General features: G+C 42.2%; 1 protein-coding gene across 2 annotated transcripts in view; it reads left to right on the top strand.

Annotated features, from left to right (window-relative positions):
* The first annotated feature begins 323 nt into the window (after window positions 1-323).
* Window positions 324-22,510, top strand: part of LOC134323446 (leucine-rich repeat-containing protein 49) — a 57,077-nt gene continuing 34,890 nt past the window's right edge. For both annotated transcript variants that reach the window (XM_063004973.1, XM_063004974.1), the window contains exons 1-8: window positions 324-448; window positions 2,793-2,861; window positions 3,467-3,539; window positions 5,730-5,936; window positions 6,041-6,149; window positions 8,702-8,905; window positions 12,722-12,788; window positions 18,212-18,355. In XM_063004973.1, coding sequence (XP_062861043.1) covers window positions 392-448; window positions 2,793-2,861; window positions 3,467-3,539; window positions 5,730-5,936; window positions 6,041-6,149; window positions 8,702-8,905; window positions 12,722-12,788; window positions 18,212-18,355 — 930 coding nt within the window. In that variant the 5' untranslated portion in view covers window positions 324-391. The remainder of the gene's footprint in view (window positions 449-2,792; window positions 2,862-3,466; window positions 3,540-5,729; window positions 5,937-6,040; window positions 6,150-8,701; window positions 8,906-12,721; window positions 12,789-18,211; window positions 18,356-22,510) is intronic.

Genomic DNA, 22,510 nt, shown 5'->3' with positions numbered 1-22,510 from the left:
TATTATTATTATTATTATTATTATTATTATTATCATCATAGTTTAGTGCTTCTCCAGAACATTGTCTTCTGTTTGGGTCTTCAAGCTTCTTAATGGCTCGTTTATTGTTTCTCTAATTGTATCCATCCATCTTCTCGCTGGCCGTCCTCTTCCTCTTTTACCTTTAACTCTTCCAAGCATTATTGTCTTGTCTAATGCATTGATTCTTCTCATAATGTGTTTAAAATAAGAGCGCTTTGTTTTGGTTTTCTGGGCTTTGTGTGAAAGTAAATAGTGGAGAAAATAGGCAGCTATGAGAAAGTGTTGGATACGTAACTGTTAAAGAACGTTAATGTAACGCTGCTTGTTGCTGTTGGATAATTTATATCGTTTAAAGAGTTTTTTTGTGGACATGCGGTCTCAGAAACAACAAAGAAACAAAACAGCAGGACACCTTTTAACACCCATGGTAACAGCTTTAAAATTAATAATCATTTTTTTTATTTAGTTAAAGCCAAAAATTTATACACATACAAGACATGGCAGCTGAGTCCAGTCCAGTTATTTAATCCTTCTAATTACTAGTCTTTTAATTACTAGAGCGCTACCACTATTCTCTTGTTTTTTATTTATGACAATTAAAAATTTGAATCAACTTATAATGGTGACCAAATACAACCCCGGGTTAAGGGTTTTGTTCAGGATCTTACCTATGCCAACTTGGCAGTGATGGAGCTTGAACCACTCACTCATTCCAGCTTTTCAATGGGCACAAGGCACACAGTAACACCCTGGACAGGGCGCGAGTCCATCGCAGGGCAGACACACACACACATTCATTCACCTATAGGGCAATTCAGTCTCCAATTAACCTGACTGCATGTTTTTGGACTGTGGGAAGAACCTGGAGCTCCCGGAGGAAACCCACACAGACACGGGGAGAACATGCAAACTCCGCACAGAAAGGACCGCCCCACCTGGGGATCGAACCCAGGACCTTCTTGCTGTGAGGCGACAGTGCTACCCACCGAGCCACCGTGCCACCCACCGAGCCACCGTGCCGCCCGAGCTTGAACCAGCAACCTTCAAATCACTAGTCTATTACCTTAAACCGCTGAGCTTGATCGTTTTCTTTGGCTGAACGATTGAAACACTCACTTCTTAGTTCTAAATTAAATTTGTAGTTTGTAGTTCTAAATTAAAATCGTGAGTTTTCTGTCAGAGCTATAAGTCCTGCTAATATTGTTGGCAAGCTGTAGCCTAGTGGTTAAGGTACTGGACTCGTAACCAGAGGGTCGCTGGTTCAAGCCCCACCACTGCCAGGTTGTTGCTGTTGGGCCCTTGAGCAAGGCCCTTAACCCTGAATTGCTCAGACTGTATACTGTAATGTAAGTCACTTTGGATAAAGGTGTCTGCTGTAAATGTAATATTTAGTGATTTTCACCTTGATTTACCATTTTAATAGCTATCAACAAGGTTCTGCTATAATTCAGGTATGATGTGTAAGCACTATTCTCAACATGCCTGAGGTTGTGACTTTAAGAAGGCTTTAATCTCAGCATAATTTAATTTGAAGTATGTTTTGGGATGTTGTCCTACTAGAACACCAAATTATGTCAAATATCCAAAAATTTTAATGTAATCTTTTTATGGTTTAATATGTTTTCTGTAATGAGCATGTTCCACTAGCAAACAAAACAGCCACAGAGCAAAACACTACCAGCACTGTATAAGAAAACAGGTGCAGTGTTGTTTATTTTTTCTTCTCTAAAATCACTATAATCCCACTACAATTTCATTTAACCACAAAACATACCTTCTGATGCTCCTTCTTTGTCCATGTTGTCAGCAACAATCTTTAGTTGAGATTTAAGGTGTCTGTTTTGAAGTAGGGCTTCTTCCTACCACAGCAGCCTCTAAACCTGTCGTAATGTCAGTCTCACTTAACTGTGTTCCTGCAGTCTTAAATTTTTTCGGTGGTCCTTGGATTCTATCTAACCATGTGGACTGTAGCAGGTGACATTTGGCACAGAAGCCACTGTTCTCATGTTCTTTGTACTTTGTATAATTGCTTGTACAGATAATTTTAAAACCTGGAGTTGCTTTCAAATGACTCAGAGTCACATTCATGGCTTGTGATAATTGTTAATACTGTACAGAGATTGCAGGCTGGCATGGTGGCGCAGTGGGTAGCGCTGTCGTGGTTTGATTCTGTGTGGAGTCTGCATGTTCTCCCTGTGTCCCTGTGGTTTTCCTGATTAGCTTTACTAGCAGTTGTTTTTTTAATGGCCACTAATCTAGAGCAAATGTAAAATAGCCAGTCTGCATACAGGTATCTTTCAGCATCAGATCCTGGGTTTCTGAGTCTGTGCAGCACCAACCTAATGTGTCATAGTGACCCCTGTACACTTAAATGTTTTGATTGTTTACGTAAGTCCGACCCCTGGCCACATTCTGGCCACCAAATCTTTTAGACAAAATCAGAAAACCAAATTGACAACACGTGCCAAAATTCATGAACAAACATCTGAGTCAAACATATGAGACAGAGTGAGACCAACAATATGACAACAGAATCATCTAACCATCTTCTGTTCCCACCAAAAACTCACCAGATGGTCATTTATTCCCCACAAAGCTACAATCTTCATGTTTTTGTCCTGAAACACTAAATCAGACAGATTACAATAATGGACTGTTGTTAAGGATCTGACTTGTTCATCACAGGGTGTTTTAGGCTAATAACAGACTCGTTTGTACAGTCCGTAGCTGTGTTGATTATATATTGGCGTTTGTATGTGTGATGTTCGCAGGTAAACAGCTACAAACTACATTTAGCAGCGGTGAAATCACTAGTGCCGGACAAAGTCATACCGACACCTGTAAGTACACCGTGCGTCACTTCTGTTTCACGTATTATTATTATGTGGACTTTGCCAGGCAATAGTTCCAAATAATAACATGAAAGGTGAAGCCCTGGGATGGATTGGCGCCCTGTCCATGGTATTTCGGCCCTTCTCAGTGAAACTGGCCCTGCTGTTACCCTGACCAGGATCAACTGGTTGATGAAAAAAGTATTCAGCCACCTTAAAGTTTGAAGAGTAACACTGGTGTCACTGCAGCAGCTATAGCTGTCAATTACAGCTCAGAAATATCTACAATATGAATAAATAGATCACTTTTATTAATCCCAATGTGAATGTCAAGTATTACAGCAGCTCATGGTATGTTAAAGTAAAACAAAAGTATTTAAGCTAAATAAGTATTACTGTACATCACTATGAAGGTGTATAAATAGAATGAAGATATTTAACAGTATATTTAATAACAGTATATTTTTGTTCTCTTTTTATTATATATGTATTTTTTTAATGTAGTGTCCGGATGTTTTTTATTGATTTAAATGTTAATAGTATTTTCTGATTAAACTCAATTTCTTTCATGAGTGTATGTAAACTTTACACTTAAAACTATTTTTACTTCACAGCTTGATATACGGTTGCCAAAAGAGCTTTGGAAAGGTAACAATGATGCCCACAGATCTAATCCAGCAAGAAAAGGTACCAGCAGAACAAACCTCGACACAGTTACAGCACAACAATTATAAAATAAAGTCATTCAAACATTTACAAACCTCATTTCCAGAAAAGTTGGGACATTTTGAAAAATGCAATAAAAACCAATTCTCACGCACATTCATTAAAGCATAGGGATTAAAGCATTCTAAATGTTTTAAATAAAATGAAATGAACCAATTAAGATGTTATTAAAGTGTGAACGTTAAACTTTTATTCAAGGGCTTTAAAATTATGACGTTAAAAATTAGAACCATTTTTATGTAGTTTTTACATTTTCGTAGGCTCAAACTGAAGAGTATAATTCTGATTATATTGTATAAATATAAGGATTATTTTAATACTTTGAATTTGCAGACTGACTGAAGGGTGGATCGATAAATAGGGTTACTATACGATTGTTGCGTCCCTATACACTTTTATTTGGCATTAAAGTAAAAAAATTGTTTATGTCTACAAAACATGATCAAGTTGTTCATAAAAACATTAAAACACATTTTTTTTGTACATTTACCAGTTAAATGAAGATTCAAGGCAATTAACAAGTTTTACATTTATTTGAAGACACATTTAGTAACACATTTGGTACATGAACTCCTTTTTATCTCGAACTTCTGCTGTATTACTTGAGTAATAAGCATGAACACTCATCTCCATGGTAACACTTTATCTACCACAATTACCTCTCATCCTAGTACTTGTGTGAATCTGATTATTTTTGGATTTCACAAGATCTTAGAGGAAGTGATTACAGTGCACTAATCAGCACTATCTTATGTACTTTCATCACTTCTTACTCTTGTTACTTCACATTTCCTGATTTTGTGTGATAGAGTGTTTGAGCTATTATGTTTGTGTTATGATATTATGATGTGTGCGTCTGTACATCTTTTACCACTGGGATGGGATGGTGGGTGTTTACCGAAGCGGGAGCGGGGGGTGGGATGGTGGGTGTTTACCGAAGCGGGAGCGGGGGGTAGGCGGCTAGGGTTGCACCTATAAAAAATATAACGGGTCTTACACCGTCATAGGAACATTATTAAAATGTTTTATTTATAATAATAAATCAGAACCATATTTTAGGCAGAACAACATGCATAAAGAACATCATGTAACATTTTTCTCAATAGTGCAAACAACATTTTTACATAATCCATCTTCACACTGACATGCAGCCCCGGTTCTGGACTGTGTTGCTTGGGGGGGCAGTGAGAAAATCTGGCCCACCCCAGCGCCCCCATAGCGCCGGCCCTGCTTGTGTTACTCTAGTTTCGCCCTAAGCCGGATTCAAACGTAGGGCGGAAGAATATGCGCGATGCACTCTACCCACTGCGCTACCCAAACAGCGGAGTAATAAACAGGTTGTTATGCTGATATGCCTGCACACACTCTGCGTTACTAAGACTAAAAATGAACACTACTTAAAATAATAACCAAACGCTTTCTAATTCCCATGGTAGCAGCAGTTTCCTTCTGTTTCATACATATCGCCCTGTCTCAGTCTAATCTGCAGCATTTCTCTCCCATCGATAAAAATACGGAACAAAGCGCCAGTGTATCAGTTCAATACGGAACGCGACGTTTAGTTTCCAAATAAGGAAAGATTCCGTATTTTACGGGACGGTTGGCAACCCTAGGTACATCCTGCTTATGTCTCCTTAAAACAAGTATTCTAGCAACACCCTAGCAACCACCTGGAATACTATAGCTAAATTATTTTATCGACCACAGACGAGAATAATACTAGCAATTACTAGTAACTAGTAACATTCTAGCAGGCACGTGTTTTAGCATAGCACCCTAACAACACCCTTACCAACCACCAAGCAACACAAGTCATGCATTTTTCTCAGATTATACACTCTTCTAGTTTTATAAATGTGTTGAATTTGTGTTATTTATATAATAATTAAAAACTAATCCTATTACATATCAAAAAGTGCCAAGTTAAAATTGTCAGTGATTTTACATAAAATGTATACAGTATACTGTATTGTTGATAAAATTAAGTAGCAGTGGTGCGTGACACACTGAGGTACACCTCACACTTAACGCATTACTACATGTGTAAGACTGGCTTTTGGCTAAACAGGTTGTGAACCAATACCTAATAGGTTGCCAGTTTCTTGACATTTTACCCTCTTTATTCATGCTTTCTCTCTGTTCTTTGTGCAGACAGTAGACTCACTACATACTGCAGAATCTTACCCACCCCAGTGCTGGCCATTGAGAATAAGTTAATGAGACCAGAATGTGCTCCATTACACCCTCCAGCCACTGTAATGGGGGATCTGAGGTCTCAGAAACACAGAAGAAAAGCAAAACGAATTATCCACAGTACAGGAGCCCATTTTTTGCACACCAGTGTCCTGCACACTGTCGGTAAGAGCATGTTAACACCTCTTTCTGGGAAAAAGTTGGGACAGCGCAGGTTCATCCTAGAAACACTGAGAAGTGGTGAGTAATAGTGACGTTTCCTCCTGTAGGTGATGCAGCAGCACTGAATGAAAGATCTGCTCCAGGTTTCCTCAGTGCTCCAGGTTTCTGCCGTAGAGAGGATTGTTCGGCCAGCCTGGAGAGACTAGATCTGGACCGGTACGCTGTTTGTATGCTAAACAAAAAGTACCTTTTTAAAAGCATTCCAGTAAAAATGTTTACCAGTGTTGTATGGGATAAAATCACATTGATGACATGTGTAGGATGTTCAAAATCTTCTGTACCTGGTAGGGAATATTCTTTGTTCCAGTATGACTGTGCCTTATACAAAATATATGGTCTAACATGGAGTTTGTGGTGCTGGAACTACAGTGGCTTGCACAGAGTGTGGACATCAACCCTAAGAAGCACCTTTGGGTTAAATTATGGGGGGGCAGTGATAGCTCAGTGGTTAAGGTACTGGACTAGTAATCAGAAGGTTGCCGGTTCAAGCCCTGCCACTGCCAAGTTGCCACTGTTGGGCCCCTGAGCAAGGCCCTTAACCCTCAATTTCTAAAAAATCGTGTTCAGTCATAATTGTAAGTGGCTTTGGATAAAGGCGTCTGCTAAATGCTGAAAATGTAAACGTAAATTAAAACACTGAATGTGGGCCAGACCTTCTCATCCATATCAGTGCCTGACCTCAATAATGCTCTTCTCACTAAATGTCCACACAATCCCACAGACACACTTTAAAACCTCGTGGAGGGACCAAACTTGCTATTAACGCTCATGGTTTTTGGAATAGGATGACCATCAAGCACAGGTCGGTTTTTTTTTTTCTACTCGTTTATTTTTTTCCTGGAATGTGTAGCCTGTCTGTAGGATCCCCTCACTGAGCAGTGACGATAAGGAGATGATGATAAGATTGAGCCAAAAGGGGGCAGCAAAGCTTCTGGAAAGTTCGTTTCCTCCTCCTGTCTGTGCATCTGAGCACCGACACAAAATTCCTTTCGAAATGGAACGAGAAATGGGCAAATACACCGATTAGGCATAACATTATGACCACCTCCTTGTTTCTACACTAACTGTCCATTTTATCAGCTCCACTTACCATATAGAAGCACTTTGTGGTTCTACAATTACTGACTGTAGTCCATCTGTTTCTCTACATACCTTTTTAGCCTGCTTTCGTCCTGTTCTTTATGGTCAGGACCCCCACAGGACCACTACAGAGCAGGTATTATTTAGGTGGTGGATCATTCTCAGCACTGCAGTGACACTGACATGGTGGTGGTGTGTTAGTGTGTGCTGTGCTGGTATGAGTGGATCAGACACAGCAGCGCTGCTGGAGTTTTTAAACACCTCACTGTCACTGCTGGACTGAGAATAGTCCACCAACCAATAGATGAGCGATCGTCTCTGACTTTACATCTACAAGGTGGACCAACTAGGTAGGAGTGTCTAATAGAGTGGACAGTGAGTGGACACGGTATTTAAAAACTCCAGCAGCGCTGCTGTGTCTGATCCACTCATACCAGCACAACACACACTAACACACCACCACCATGTAAGTGTCACTGCAGTGCTGAGAATGATCCACCACCTAAATAATACCTGCTCTGTGGTGGTCCTGTGGGGGTCCTGACCAAACAGGCTAAAAAAGGTATGTAGAGAAAGGCTGTTAGGGCTGATCGGTGTATACTCTGTATGACCAAAAGTATTTGGACACCTGACCATGAGCTTGTCAGACATCCCATTTTAAAAATAAATGCTATTAGAACAGAGTGACCTCAATGTGATCTTTTCACCTACTACAACAGCCACTCTAGACTTCTCACAAGACTTTAAAGTATGTCTGTGGAAATTTGTGCCCATTTAGTCAAAAGAGCATTTGTTTGGCAGGACACTGATGTTGGTCAGAAAAACATCAGTCGATGTTCTAGTTTATCAGGGCTCTGTGCAGGACACTAAAGTTTCTTTAAACCGATCTTTTCTTCATGTCTTTATAGAGCTTGCTTTATGTACAGGGGTACAGTCATGCTAGAACAGGAAATGCCCTTCCCTTAACTGTTGCTGCAATGTTGCAAGCATGTAATTTCTGTTATATAATTGATTTATCACATCTGTTAATAATTGTTATGGCTGAAACACATTCACTTAGTAATTAGACGGGGTGTCCCAATACTTTTGTCCATATAGTGCACTGACTAGAGAAGAGCTGCAGTCTTCCAAATAACATCCTATGAACTAAATAGTGTGGTAAATTAGATTCGGACCAATAGCGAGGCTACTATTACAAGCACATTGTATAAGATATTGTTAAGTAGCTGTATTTAAATGGGTACAGAGAAGTCACCGGCTAGTCAGTTTTAATCGCCAGTAAGGATTAGGTTAGCTGCCCAATCACAGTTGCCCCCATCATGCTTCGGGCACCAGTGTAATTCCCCCCTTGTCCTACTAGAAGTAATGCCACTTTATCTTTTATGTTTTATTTCAATTCATGTTCTACCACCATTTCATCCTGGCCAGGGTTGCAGTGAAGCCAGTTTCCCAGAAACAATGGGCACAATGCAGTAACACACCTGGACACAATGCCAATCAATCGTGGGGTGTCAGCCACCCCCTCCCTCAGACACAACCAATCATGTGTATATGCAGATGCCGGACCGGCCCATAGCACGACTGGGGGATCGAACCCTGGTTAACTGTGTGTGTGTGTGTGTCTACAGTCGTGGTCTGATGGAATGGCCGGACCTGGACGGCATGGATACGCTGCGCTTCTTCAGCCTGCAGCACAACCTCATCTCTCACCTCCCGAACCTCACTCACCTGCATTACCTCGTCTTCCTCGATCTCCATGACAACCGATTGCTGGACATGACGGCCGTCTCCTGTCTCCGCTCGCTCCGAGTGCTCATGCTCGGCAGGAACAGGTGAGTGTGTGTGTGTGTGTGTGTGTGTATGGTGTATGAGTGACTCACACACACACACACATTCACAAAGTGCACTTACTGGGTTTAATACATACGCTCTGGTAGTGTGGATGCTGCACACCAAGGTTTGATCCCTGTCTTCGGTCACTGTCTGTCAGGAGTCATGGCATCAGCAGAGCTACTGTGATTCACACTGCACATCATTTTACTCCTGGTGACACATAGTGCATCAAACCCTTCTTGTACGGGGCTGCGTAGACCAGGTCCAGTCAAAGTGCCCATGCTAACTCGTGTCCACTGTCGAAATCACCTACAATATACACACAATCATTGGAACTGGACATCGGAGCAACAGAAAGTGTTGATTACTCTGTGCCAGCCGACTGTACGACTTGACTCACTCCTTTGCTCACTTGCTCACCTATGGGCAATTAAGCTGGCCGGTTCATGCACAAATCCTCACAGAAAGTGATCAGATTTAAGGATTCAAACCCAGTTCTCCAGGACCCACGCTGCCGTGGAGCAACAACTACATAAGCTGCGTTGTATAAAGGAACCAGTGAAACAACTGAAACAATGGGACAATGGTAGCCTAGTACAGGGTTTTCCAAACCCTGGGTGGGTCACAAACCAAAAAAAATTAGTATGCAACAATAAACTTGTATGCAAACAGGGCGGCACGGTGGCTAGCACTGTCGCTTTACAGCAAGAAGGTCCTGGGTTCTATCCCCAGCCTGGGCGGTCCGGGTCCTTTCTGTGTGGAGTTTGCATGTTCTCCCCGTGTCTGCGTGGGTTTCCTCTGGGAGCTCCGGTTTCCTCCCACAGTCCAAAAACATGCAGTCAGGTCAATTGGAGACACTGAATTGCCCTATAGGTGAATGTGTGTGTGTGTATGGCACAGCAAGAAGGTCCTGGGTTCGATCCCCAGGCGGGGCGGTCCGGGTCCTTTCTGTGTGGAGTTTACATGTTCTCCTCATGTCTGCGTGGGTTTCCTCTGGGAGCTCCGGTTTCCTCCCACAGTCCAAAAACATGCAGTCAGGTCAATTGGAGACACTGAATTGCCCTATAGGTGAATGGGTGTGTGTAGATGTGTGTGTGTATCTGTGTCTGCCTGTGATGGACTGGCGCCCCGTCCAGGGTGTTACTGTGTGCCATGCGCCCATTGAAAAGCTGGGATAGGCTCCAGCACCGTCCCGCGACCCTAATTGGATAAGCGGTTAAGTGAGTGAGTGAGTGAGTGTATGCAAACGCCTGCTTGTGGAGGCTTTAGGTAACATCTTGTATAGAGAGAGTAAGATGCATTCTGTTGCTTGGACAAAATGTGGGTATGCAGCAAATGTTGGGCCCTTAAGCAAGGCCCTTAACCCTGTCTGTTCCAGGGGCGCCATACAATGGCTGACCTTGTGCTCTGACTCCAGCTTCCAAACAAGCTGGGATATGTGGAAAAATCATTTCACTGTACTGTACATGTGTATTTGTATATATGACAAATTAAGCCGTTCTTCTTCAACCAAATACCAAACATACCAAAATGTGGAGCTTGGGATTTACCAGCACCTTATTTAGCTAAGCTAACTCACCGATGATGTTTAAACTCACCACAAACATGATCAAATAATCGTCCCTAAACTTAAAAATAATTGCTGACCTTCGCCTGAACCTTTCTTCAGTCACACAGTTCCTAAATGTCCTCGCACCGTCTCACTCTTTCCTTCTCCTGCTTTGAAGTTAATTGCACTTAAATGCCAGTGGGATCAAATCTCACAGGTCTGCCCTTCGCCTCCAGGAGCACAAACCAAGGCCTTTCTGTCTGTGCCACTAAGCTGCCAGGCGTGCCCCGTAATGAAAGCGCTCTGGTTTTAAGTTTCCGCCGGCATTTCCGACTCATTAAAAAGCTGCTCCGGTCAACATTCTTCTTCTAGGTGGATTCAGACGGACCGTCCTGCCAGGGCAGATCGACCTGTCAGGTCCTGAGTGCCAGAATAATCATTTCATCCGCTGTTTCTAATGTTCTAATATTGGGAAATCACTGTAAAGTTTTTATTCACCATAATTTCACTCACTTATTTATTCAATATTATAAAGCAGCTAGTGTCTTTTATTGCTCTTTCTACCGTTTAATTTCACATTTCATACTTTAATGCACACAGAATTTAGTCTTTGATTTATTGTTTTACTCACTGCTGCCCAAAACATTCAGTAGGTGGATTGACTGCTTTGAATTGCCCATACGTGTGTGTAAGTAAGTGAATGTCCGGCATCAGAACCACCATGACAGATCTGTCCAGGGTTAACAATGAAATAATGAAACAGTATTTAATCGTAACACCCAGCACTGAATATGTAGGATTCCCCAAGTCCTTGTGGTACACAGTGGTGCAGTGGGTAGCACTATTGCCTCACAGCGAGAAGGTCCTGGGTTCGATTCCCAGGTGGAACAGTCAGTTTCCTTTCTGTGTGGAGTTTGCATGTTCTTCCCGTGGCTGTGTGGGTTTCCTCCGGGAGCTCCAGTTTCCTTTAACAGTACAAAGACGTGCAAGCGAGGTGAATTGGAGAAACGAAATTGGACGTGACTGTGTTTGTCAGTGAATATGAACTGATACCTGTCCTGTTACAAATGGAACCAAAGTGTAACAATGAGCTAAAAATCCACACACACACACACACACACACACATATATATACACCGATCAACCACCTCCTTGTTTCTACACTCACTGTCCATTTTATCAGCTCCACTTACCATATAGATGCACTTTGTAGTTCTACAATTACTGACTGTAGTACATCTGTTTCTCTACATACTTTTTTAATCTCCTTTCACCCTGTTCTTCAATGGTCAGGACCCCCACAGGACCACCACAGAGCAGGTATTATTCAGGTGGTGGATCATTCTCAGCACTGCAGTGACACTGACATGGTGGTGGTGTGTTAGTGTGTGTTGTGCTGGTATGAGTGGATCAGACACAGCAGCGCTGCTGATGGAGTTTTTAAACACCTCACTGTCACTGCTGGACTGAGAATAGTCCACCAATCAAAAATATCCAGCCAACAGAGCCTCGTGGGCAGCGTCCTGTGACCACTGATGAAGGTCTAGAAGATGACCAACTCAAACAGCAGCAATAGATGAGCGATCATCTCTGACTTTACATCTACAAGGTGGACCAACTAGGTAGGAGTGTCTAATAGAGTGGACAGTATTTAAAAACTCCAGCAGCGCTGCTGTGTCTGATCCACTCATACCAGCACAACACACACTAACACACCACCACCATGTCAGTGTCACTGGAGTGCTGAGAATTATCCACCACCTAAATAATACCTGCTCTGTGGTGGTCCTGTGGGGGTCCTGACCATTGAAGAACAGGGTGAAAGCAGGTCAAAAAGGTATGTACAGAAACAGATGGACTACAGTCAGTAATTGTAGAACTACAAAGTGCTTCTATATGGTAAGTGGAGCTGATAAAATAGACAGTGAGTGTAGAAACAAGGAGGTGGTTTTAATGTTATGGCTGATCAGTGTATACATATATACAGTACATACACTGTATCTGCATTTAATATAAACATTATAACAACATAACAACAATCTCTCATATTTTCAGGGCAGTGATAGCTCAGTGGTTATGGTACTGAACTAGTAATCAGAAGGTTGCTGGTTCAAGTCCCACCACTGCCACTGTTGGGCCCCTGAGCTGTTGGGCCCCTTAACCCTGAACTGCTTAAAATTGTGTTCAGTCATAATTGTCGCTTTGGATAAAAGTGTCTGCTAAATGCCATAAATGTAATATTTTTGTCCTCATTGCTTTTTATTAGGATCGAGAGAATCTGTGGCCTGTATGACCTGACTAAACTGGATGTGCTGGACCTCCACAGCAACCAGGTATCAACTTATTTAATAATATCCGCTATTAAATCCTCTCAGCCTCGTACACGTGATCACGCTGGCACTAAAACCCTGCTCTGTGTGGGCTGTCATACTCTGATGCTCCACCAGGCTAAATGTGTAATATTCAGGGACTTGGGTTCCATCCCCCGGGGTACACGCTGAGCAGGCCGATGCCAGTGTCATGCCGAGAGGAAGTAACGCCTCCCCCGGTCCCGTATGACACGCTGGGATCCCCAGCAGAGGCGATATAATCAAACCAAACTCAGTCCAAATCCTTACACTGACCAAAGCAGCAGGAGGTCTCAGATGTAGCAGCACTGCTGGATTTTTTATTTGATCAGCTCTTATGTTGGAGGGCTGCTGTTCAAATCCGCTCTCAATAGCCCTGATAGCTGGGTTTTAATTATGCCCAGTATAAGTGGCCTGGGCTCTACTGAAGAGCTCTGGTGTAAGAAATGATTTAATCTAGTGGAATGTTTGGCCGGGCTAAAGCATTCATTATAAAACATGCTGTTACGAATTTCGATATATTAATGTTCTTATAGATCTACGTATTCTACGATGGTGTATTAGGGCCACTGTAAAAAGGTTTTGCTTTAAAAACACTATATGGCCTTTCTAAAAATAAATGGTAATATTTCTTTTATTTATTTATTAGGATTTTAACGTCATGTTTTACACTTTGGTTACATTCATGACAGGAACGGTAGTTACTCATTACACAAGATTCATCAGTTCACAAGTTTAATATCAAATACAGTCATGGACAATTTAGTATCCTCAGTTCACCTCACTTACACGTCTTTGTACTGTGGGAGGCAGAGCTGGGGACTCGAGTCCGAGTCTCACGTAAGTTGCACACACAGGGAGTTCAGACACGACACAGCGAGACTCGACTCGGACTCGTTTCAAATGACTCGGACTTGACTCGTGAGTCGCAAAAAATTACTTGTGGACAGCAAAAGTCAGCAACATTAGTTACGTGTGACAATTATATTAGTAGTGATGAAGCGTCTTAGCACTGCATGTAGTGGATCAGTTTCAGCACTGCAATGACATGGTGGTGGTGTGTTAGTGTGTGTTGTGCTGGTATGCGTGGATCAGACACAGCAGCGCTGCTGGAGTTTTTAAACACCGTGTTCACTCACTGTCCACTCTATTAGACACTCCTACCTAGTTGTTTCACCTTGTAGATGTAAAGTCAGAGACGATCTCTCATCTATTGCTACTGTTTGAGTCGGTCATTTTCTAGACCTTCATCAGTGGTCACAGGACGCTGCCCATGGGGCGCTGTTGGCTGGATATTTTTGGTTGGTGGACTATTCTCAGTCCAGCAATGACAGTGAGGTGTTTGAAAACTCCAGCAGTGCTGCTGTGTCTGATCCACTCATACCAGCACAACACACACTAACACACACCTGTCAGTGTCACTGCAGTGCTGAGAATGATCCACCACCCAAATAATACCAGATGGACTACAGTCAGTAATTGTAGAACTACAAAGTGCTTCTATATGGTAAGTGGAGCTGATAAAATGGACAGTGAGTGTAGAAACAAGGTGGTGGTTTTAATGTTATGGATGATCGGTGTAAATATGACTTCTGCAGACAAATTTCCTCTCAGCATAAGACGATGGTTTGGGTTTGCTTTCCCACCTTGGCAATACAACTGTTCCATGTACTTCTAAAAGCTCTCTTTGTATGGGCACAGAGAAGTCACCATAATCACTAATGGGGAATTAGGAGGCCATGACACGAAGTTAAGTGGCATAAAATAACCTTTAACTCCACCAAAAACTAATTATTTTTTTGGATAAATTATATCTACTAATCATTTAATTACAATGGACAGTTACATCATCAAACTAATTAATAACCAGAACTGAGCTGTTGTTTACATGCTGCACACTGCACTTTATACATGCTGTACTGTAAATTGTTTACTGTTTACCTATGCTATTTTTCTGTTTTCTGGAGCACTGTCACCTCACAGCAAGAAGGTCCTCGGTTTGATCCCCAGGCGGGGCGGTCCGGGTCCTTTCTGTGTGAAGTTTGCATGTTCTCCCCATGTCAGTGTGGGTTTCCTCCGGGTGCTCCGGTTTCCTCCCACAGTCCAAAGACGTGCAAGTGAGGTGAATTGGAGACACTGAATTGCCCTATAAGTGAATGGGCGTGAGTATGTGTGTGTGTGTATGTGTGTGTGTGTGAGTGTGTGTGTGTGTGTGTGTGCCCTGCGATGGACTGGCGCCCCGTCCAAGGTGTTACTGTGTGCCTTGCGCCCATTGGAAAGCTGGGATAGGCTCCAGCACCCCCCCACAACCCTAATTGGATAAGCGTGTTAAATTTGGTCTTGTCTGTATATTGTAGTGTTTGTATGTTGTAAAGCTAACAACAGCCAAAAACAAATTCCTTGTGTCTGTAAACATACTTGGCGAATAAAGCTGATTCTGATTCTGATTAACACTCCAAGATTACAGTACAATTAATAAAATTATGATTTAAAAGTGTACATTTGCTCACGTTTAGCCCTAGGTGTAAAATGGAAATGTCTGACGCCATCTGGTGGTGACACTGTAAAATTGCGCCTTTTTCTGCAGCAGATGTTTGATTTTACAGGTCTGATTGTAAAACCTCGATTCTGTAAGAAAATCAAAACCCAGTGCTAAATAAAATGGCTTAGTGGAACAGTTTCACTGTACTGCTAATGACACGACAGCTTGAGAGGAACCTCTAATGTTGATCTCATGCTAGACGCTTTACTGATGTGGTTTAGAACTGATGCAAACGCAGGACGGGCTGGTTTAATAATTCAAATAAGAAATACTGACGTAAGAAAATATTGACACGAGGAACATAAGAATAAACTGATCCTCTTACAGGCTTGTCGCTAAGTTTTTAATTATCTCCATTCTCTGACTACAATCTATTTAATGTGAAACTTGCACATGACAGTGATTCATTAGCATCAGGTCAGTTTGAATTACAGCGAGGTGTTAGCAGTGGCACGGATGTCGCCAGGGATGTTGGCACCTTCTCTCATTTTCTGCCTTTATGAAAAATGAAATGTAGTCACATATTTGTGGTTTTAATACAATATTACTAAAAATGACAACCAGATGTTTTATGGATCGCTATGTGATACTTACTCTGTTGTCCTGGCTTGTAAAAAACAATAACGAAAGCTTCACTAGTGAATGTCGAATGACAAATTAAATTCAGAGATTAAATCTAAGGCGCCGGGTTGGTGAGTGGTCTAGCATGCCAGCCCACCACTGTGGGAACGTGGGTACGGATCTTAGTGCTGCCGCCACTCTGTTCGAGCACTCAACAGACACAACTGGCTTTGTCTAAGAGAAGAAACAATCGGCTTTGTCTGAGGGAACAAACAGTTGGTTGTGTCTGAGGAAGGATGGTATTAACCCTCTGCCCTGTGCATTGATAAATCTGATTCAGTAATTGTATATATTTTTTTCTACAGTAATTTATTTGTGCATTTTCTCCCCAATTTAGTGTAGTCAATCTGTCTACCGCTGCTGGGGGATCCCTGATTGCATTCGAGGAGGGTATATTGCTGCTCACGCCTCCTCCGACACGTGCGCATTCCTAGCTGACCCTTTCTTTTTGCCCATGCATTCTGCACAGACGCCTGTATCTGCTAACCAGGGTCCTTGCACAGCGATTGAAGACCCCACCCACATAGTCCGGTCATCCCGCCCTAGCAGACACGGTGGCCAATTAGTGTCCGCTAGATGGTGCCCAGCCAACCGGTGGCAACACCGAGTTTCGAACCGAGAAGTTTATAATCTCGGCGCTGGTGTGCTAGCGGAATATCCTGCTGTGCCACCTGGGCGCTCAGTAATTGTATTTTATTACCAGTTTAAAATATTACAAGTAATATTTTAATTTATGTAACTGCACACTGTATCATCTGTATAATTAACAGTATCATCAGCATATAATTGTACAGCATGACTGCGTATTTAACATTTACATTTTTGGCATTTCACAGACACATTTATCCAAAGCGAGTTACAGTACTGTGACGGTATGTTGTCTAAGCAATTGAGGGTTAAGGGCCTTGCTCAAGAGCCCAACAGTGACAACCTAGCAGTGGTGGGGCTTGAACCAGCGACCTTTTTGATTATTAGTCCAGTACTTTAACTGCTAGGCTACATCTGTATTTAAAGAGAACGGGTGCTAGACTGGCGTGTCTGCAGTCCAGACCTGTCTCTTGTGCATTATGAAGTGCAAAATATGACAACAAAGGCTCTATGGAGTTGTACAGCTACAGATTCGCCTTAGTAAAACAGTAAAACAGCCTTAGTAAAAAAGTGATTACAGAGCGTTGTTAAAAGAAAAGGTAAACATGCTGCATGTTCCTAATGCCTGGTTCAAACTACACGACTTTTGCCCTGATTTTCGCTCACCGACTGGTCGGTGCTAGATTTGCCGGCTCAGGAGCAACTCGGCATTTGCTTGGCGATCGAAACTCGGCTCTTGATTCTCTATGTCGAACAGCCAATGAGAACACAAGATACTGTGTGAGGGGAAACACAGGGGAGGAGTGTAAACAGGTGGTACAGGGGCTTAATATAGTTTCTATTAGAATACATTGTCATACACACAAGTTTTACAGTACTTCTGACCTTATCGTTCTCTACAAAACATAACATCAATGCCGCATTGCAAAAAATATTTATTAACCAATATCACCATAGAAGAATCCAAGCAAAATCCACTCAGATTCATTTATTTTTCCTCTTTGTTTTTGCGTGCACAAACTTTGATTGCTCACTACTTGTTGACGTGCATTTTTGGACGTGGTATCATTAAACCCCTCGTCAGTTCTCACGTTTGTTTTCATGACAAAACGTAGTTTGGGAGAGCAGAGAAGCTCGCCTGTGATTTCAGTTGGTGATAGATGGTGTAGTGTGAAATACACACCAGCTTGAAAGACTCCCGATTACAAGAGATCCAGTCGTGTAGTGTGAACTGTACAGCGACCTGACCACTTGGAAAGTCGTGTAGTGTGAACTTGGCATAAGGTAATTTAGTACAGCTCAAAAATAATTTACAGTTACAAATAGCATTTTACTTACTGTTCCAACCAAGCTGTTTTCATTCATTCATTCATGTAAGTGATAAAACTTGTTGCACTCATATTGTAATGATGGGGTAGCCTTGTTACTGAAACGTGAGATGAAGCCGTAAACCTACAAGAATTAAAAATGAACCCAAGGCATCCGGGTGAGATCTTGATCTTGTTAACCTGTATTAAATCATCGTGATAAATAGTGAGGTCAGTATTAAGCAAAATCACTATGACTGCTATACAGCGCTGGTTCACACAAGTCAGAGCGTCCTGGACTGTACAGATGTTGGACTGCTGTGCTCAGGTTCTGCGTGTTCTCTCTGTAGATCAGCAGGATTGAGAACGTGGCTCATCTGGTGGAGCTGCGAGCGCTGAACCTGGCAGGAAACTTCATCACCCGGGTGGAGAATCTGCAGGGCCTCGACTCACTGATCGAGCTCGACCTCCAACACAACCGCATCTGCACTGTGGTGAGCACTGAAACTGGACACATAGCTTTCTCTTATGATGAAATGACTTCAATAATGAGACATTCACCCAGTATTCACTCTGTATAAATACACTTTATGGACAAAAGTATTTGGACACCTGAACGTGAGCTTGTGGGACGTCCTATGTCAAAAACAAATGGTATTATAACAGAGTGACGTCTATGTGATCTGTTCAGCTATAACGACAGCTGCTCTTCTGAGAAGGCTTTTGATGTTGCTCAAGAAAGCCTCAGTTGATGTTCCAGTTCATTCCAAAGCTGAGCAGCTGAGATCAGGACTCGCACAGGGGCACAGAGGCATCATTTCCTTTATATAATTGATTTATTACAGCTGTTAGCAACTGTTGTGGCTGAAACACAAGAATTTAAAAATAAGAATGCGTGTCCCAATATTATTGTCCATATAGTGTATTTAAACAAATGATCTTGTTTTTGATGCAGCTACTTTTTGTCTATTAGACTTGTTTATTGGACCTTTAAACACAATGTAAGATGCTCAGGTGGAGCAGCATTAAAAATGCAAGCCCACTAACGCTAAGATCCAGGGATTTGGGGTTTAAATCTTAGTGGTGCTATCGGCCGGTCGTGCGTCTACGTGGACATGATTGACTAATGTCCAAGGTGTATGAGGGGTGTATTGGGGTGGCCCAAACTGATTAGACTTGGGGAAGTGGACTTGTCAGTGTGCTCTCAGTGCCGGTCGGTCCCAAGCCCAGGTTAAATAGGAGGTTTGTGTTATGAAGGGCACCCGCCATAAGATCAAGATCGCTGTCCCTGTGGGGTGAGTCCCTTTTCTTTTTGGGAGAGCCTGTGGGGTGTGATATTAACTACACTGACTAACATGCTCATCTATCTGTTCTATCGCCTTTCTGCTTTGGTCTGCGGATTTTATTGCTCTGTCATGGTTAAGCATCAAGCGCACTTCCTGGGTCTTGCAGGTACGGGGCTACGTCAGCCGCCTCTAGATTCTGCATTTTTTGAGGTGGTAACAAACCAGAGAACCAGAAAACCACTCAGACAAGGATTTTTGGCACTGTGTGGCACATCACTTGCACCACTATATCACCCTAATTTATAGTGTTTACCTTAATAATGTCATTTGGTTAAATCTGATTGGTTGTCAATGGTTGGTTGAGAAGCAGAACAGACCACAGGGAAACAAAAGAACACTTGAAATGATGAAAGCTTCAAATTATTTCCCCCGTCACGTCTCTCCATGCGCCCGTCTCAGATTGGTGAGTTTTTGGCATGTACCGTATCAGCTGGGTGATGATGTCACATCTAAATATAGACCCGGCCATTCAGGAAAAAGAAAGAGGAGGATTGATGCTCTGCATCTCACCTTCAATGATACAGATGTTCTTTACAGATGGTTATACAAAACTCTGTCCCAAGATACAGCACACATGTTTCATGGCTGATGTTAAAGCCCTGTATAAACCTGCTAAATACGTTTGGTTTATAACAGTTAACAACAAGGTTAAGGTACTGGGCTAGTAATCTGAAGGTCGCTGGTTCTAGCACCACCACTGCCAGGTTCCTGCTGTTGGGCCCTTGAGCAAGGCCTGGACTGTATACTGTAATATAAGTCGCTCTGGATAAAGGCGTCTGCTAAATGACAAAAATGTAAATGTAAAAGATCTGCAACAATCCCCACTCTAATATGTGAGATATTTTGCAACGTGGAGCAACTAACAGAGTTCCGAAAAGGCCAAATACTGCTTACAAATGGTAAACAAATGCATTGTTTCACTAAGGCACAAAGAAAAGAAAAGATATCTAAGAAAAATATTCACAGAATTTAATGGCCACCTTTATTATTTTTTTAATGCCTTTTCCCTTTTTTTTTCCAGATTTTTACCGTGTCCAACTTTTACCCAATTGCGTTATGCTTCCTCTCTACTGGTGCCTGGACCCCTAAGCAGTGAAAAAAGTCATTGAGGTCTAATGACTCAACATACACTGGTTCTAACATCTTGATGAATTTGTTATCGAGGAAGCCAAAGAAGTTTTGCGTTAAGGCAAAAGTGGGATAGCACTTATGTCTAATGATTGATTTGCATGGCAGTTTTACTGGATCAGGTGCACCCTATGGTGCAAGCACTCCTCTCTACAGATGCGCAGATGGAGCCCTGCACGTTTACAAAATGAACCCATTTTTCAGGATGCTTAAGCAGGCAAGACGATAATGTGGCTAAATAATTACAAAATGAAAAGTAAAAAATTGTAATAGGCCCACCCACTGTGGAGATCGGCAGATCTGAGATTACAAAATCATGTCCATGTGCACTGCTACTAATGGCCAGCAGGTGGCGTGGAAGCGGAAAGGTGGCATGACTGCACCTTTTGACCAAATCCCCTCAGACAAAGCCACACTGTACGAGGGCTGCATCAGTAATTAAGTTGTTCCGGTCTTTTTTTAATAGCCTTTTCCAAAAAGTATGAGTTATCGCACACTGGTGGATTGAGTAGCTAGTGCTGTTGTAATGCAATTTTCACCCCTGTCCTTTTACTGAATTGCTTCCTACTTTTGTCTGTGGTGGTGCATTTCGCTGGGGGCGTGTCGCTGATGTCCCTGTGGGGCAACAAGGTCATCTGAGCTTTCCGACCTGCTGAGTGAACGTCCCTTTTCTTTTCTCACTGGTCTTTCACCTTTCCGCTTTGACCTTTGACAAAGAAGCCAGTGAAGATCTGACACCAAGGCTAGGATTATAAATGGAACTCTTTCAGCTGCAGTAAATTCTTGTTTAATGAGGTGCATTGTCAGTCATCTGCTCCCCCTGCTTGCTATTAGTGGCATGACAGATGGGCATGATACTGTAATCCGCGCCAGTTATTCTCATATACCTAAACGATATTGCCCCCAAACATACCTCTTAAGTGGTTCAAAAGTCTTCCATGTCCAATACAATTACCAAATTTAACCGGCAGGTCAACCAGGCCAAACGCAACCCTAACCAGGATAAAGAGGTAGTGAAACATGACAATGAATTATTATTATAAAATATAAATAAATATCGACCTGTACAGTATATGCTTATTATTATTTTTAACATAATTTGCTGTATATAAATGTTCTATGGAGGTTTATAGAATTTCTGCAGCAACTTTTGATGTGTGTCTTTGTGTATTACTGTTGTTTTGCTGTTTTGTGGACTTTGAGTAGTAATCTCTTATAGACGTCTACGTCTTCTGGTGTCCTCGCCAAGCTCCAGAGGTTGTCATGCTGGTTACATAATGAGATCAGCACAACATTGATTTATCCTGTCACATTTAGAAGAGTCTGGCCTGAGCACAAAGCTTCAGTGTGTTGGTTGTAAATCCAAATTTTTTTTTTTACATCAGATACTAAAGGTTAAGGTGATGGAACTGTATACACAGTTAACACTGTTAATGTTTACATACACTTGTAAGGGACATGGATTTTATGGGATTTTAAGTTTATTGTGGGCCTGATACTGTATATATACACACAGTAACATCAATTTGACCATGTTGTCCTATTTTAACATACCCATCTGCAGGCAGGGGGCTCAGATTGCAGAATCATGCCCATCTGACCTGTCACTCATGTCACTGTTTTAATCAGACAGTCTCTGCATTTCATCAGCAGTAATGCACTGCAGCTGGGTGATAGTTTAAAATACTGTTCTCATTGGGCTTTTACTTGCTGGCTATTTGGCTTTTTCTGTTATTTTGACCACCCTTTATTTTGTTTCATTTCTGAATGAATTGTAGCTCTTTAGGCAAAGTATTGTTCTGCCTTCTTTGAGCTCCCTGCATGTTGAGTTCATCCTCCCTGGTCTTGCAGATAAAGGCTATTGCCCCGCCCTGTTACATCTATAATATAACTTAACTTTGTGGCATGGCTTCTTTATTAGTAATCATGATTACATGTGGGTAAATTATCCGTGCCGATATAAAGAGGACTAGTTTGATGAAGGCCCACCCACCCACACATAGTCTGGCCCCCACCCTGCAGATACGATGGCCAATTAGTATCTGCTGCAGGCACTGCCAATTGTGCCCACCAGATGTCGCCCAGTCGACCGGTGGCAACACAGAGTTTTGAACCGAGGAGTTTAGAATCTCGGTGCTGGTGTGCTAGTGCTGGTGCGCCACCTGCGCCTTATGA

This window comes from Trichomycterus rosablanca, chromosome 11 (genome assembly GCF_030014385.1).
Source record: "Trichomycterus rosablanca isolate fTriRos1 chromosome 11, fTriRos1.hap1, whole genome shotgun sequence".
Classification (NCBI taxonomy): Eukaryota; Metazoa; Chordata; class Actinopteri; order Siluriformes; family Trichomycteridae; genus Trichomycterus; species Trichomycterus rosablanca.
Note: the sequence above shows the minus strand (reverse complement) of the source record. Positions and strands in the feature narration are given on the sequence as shown.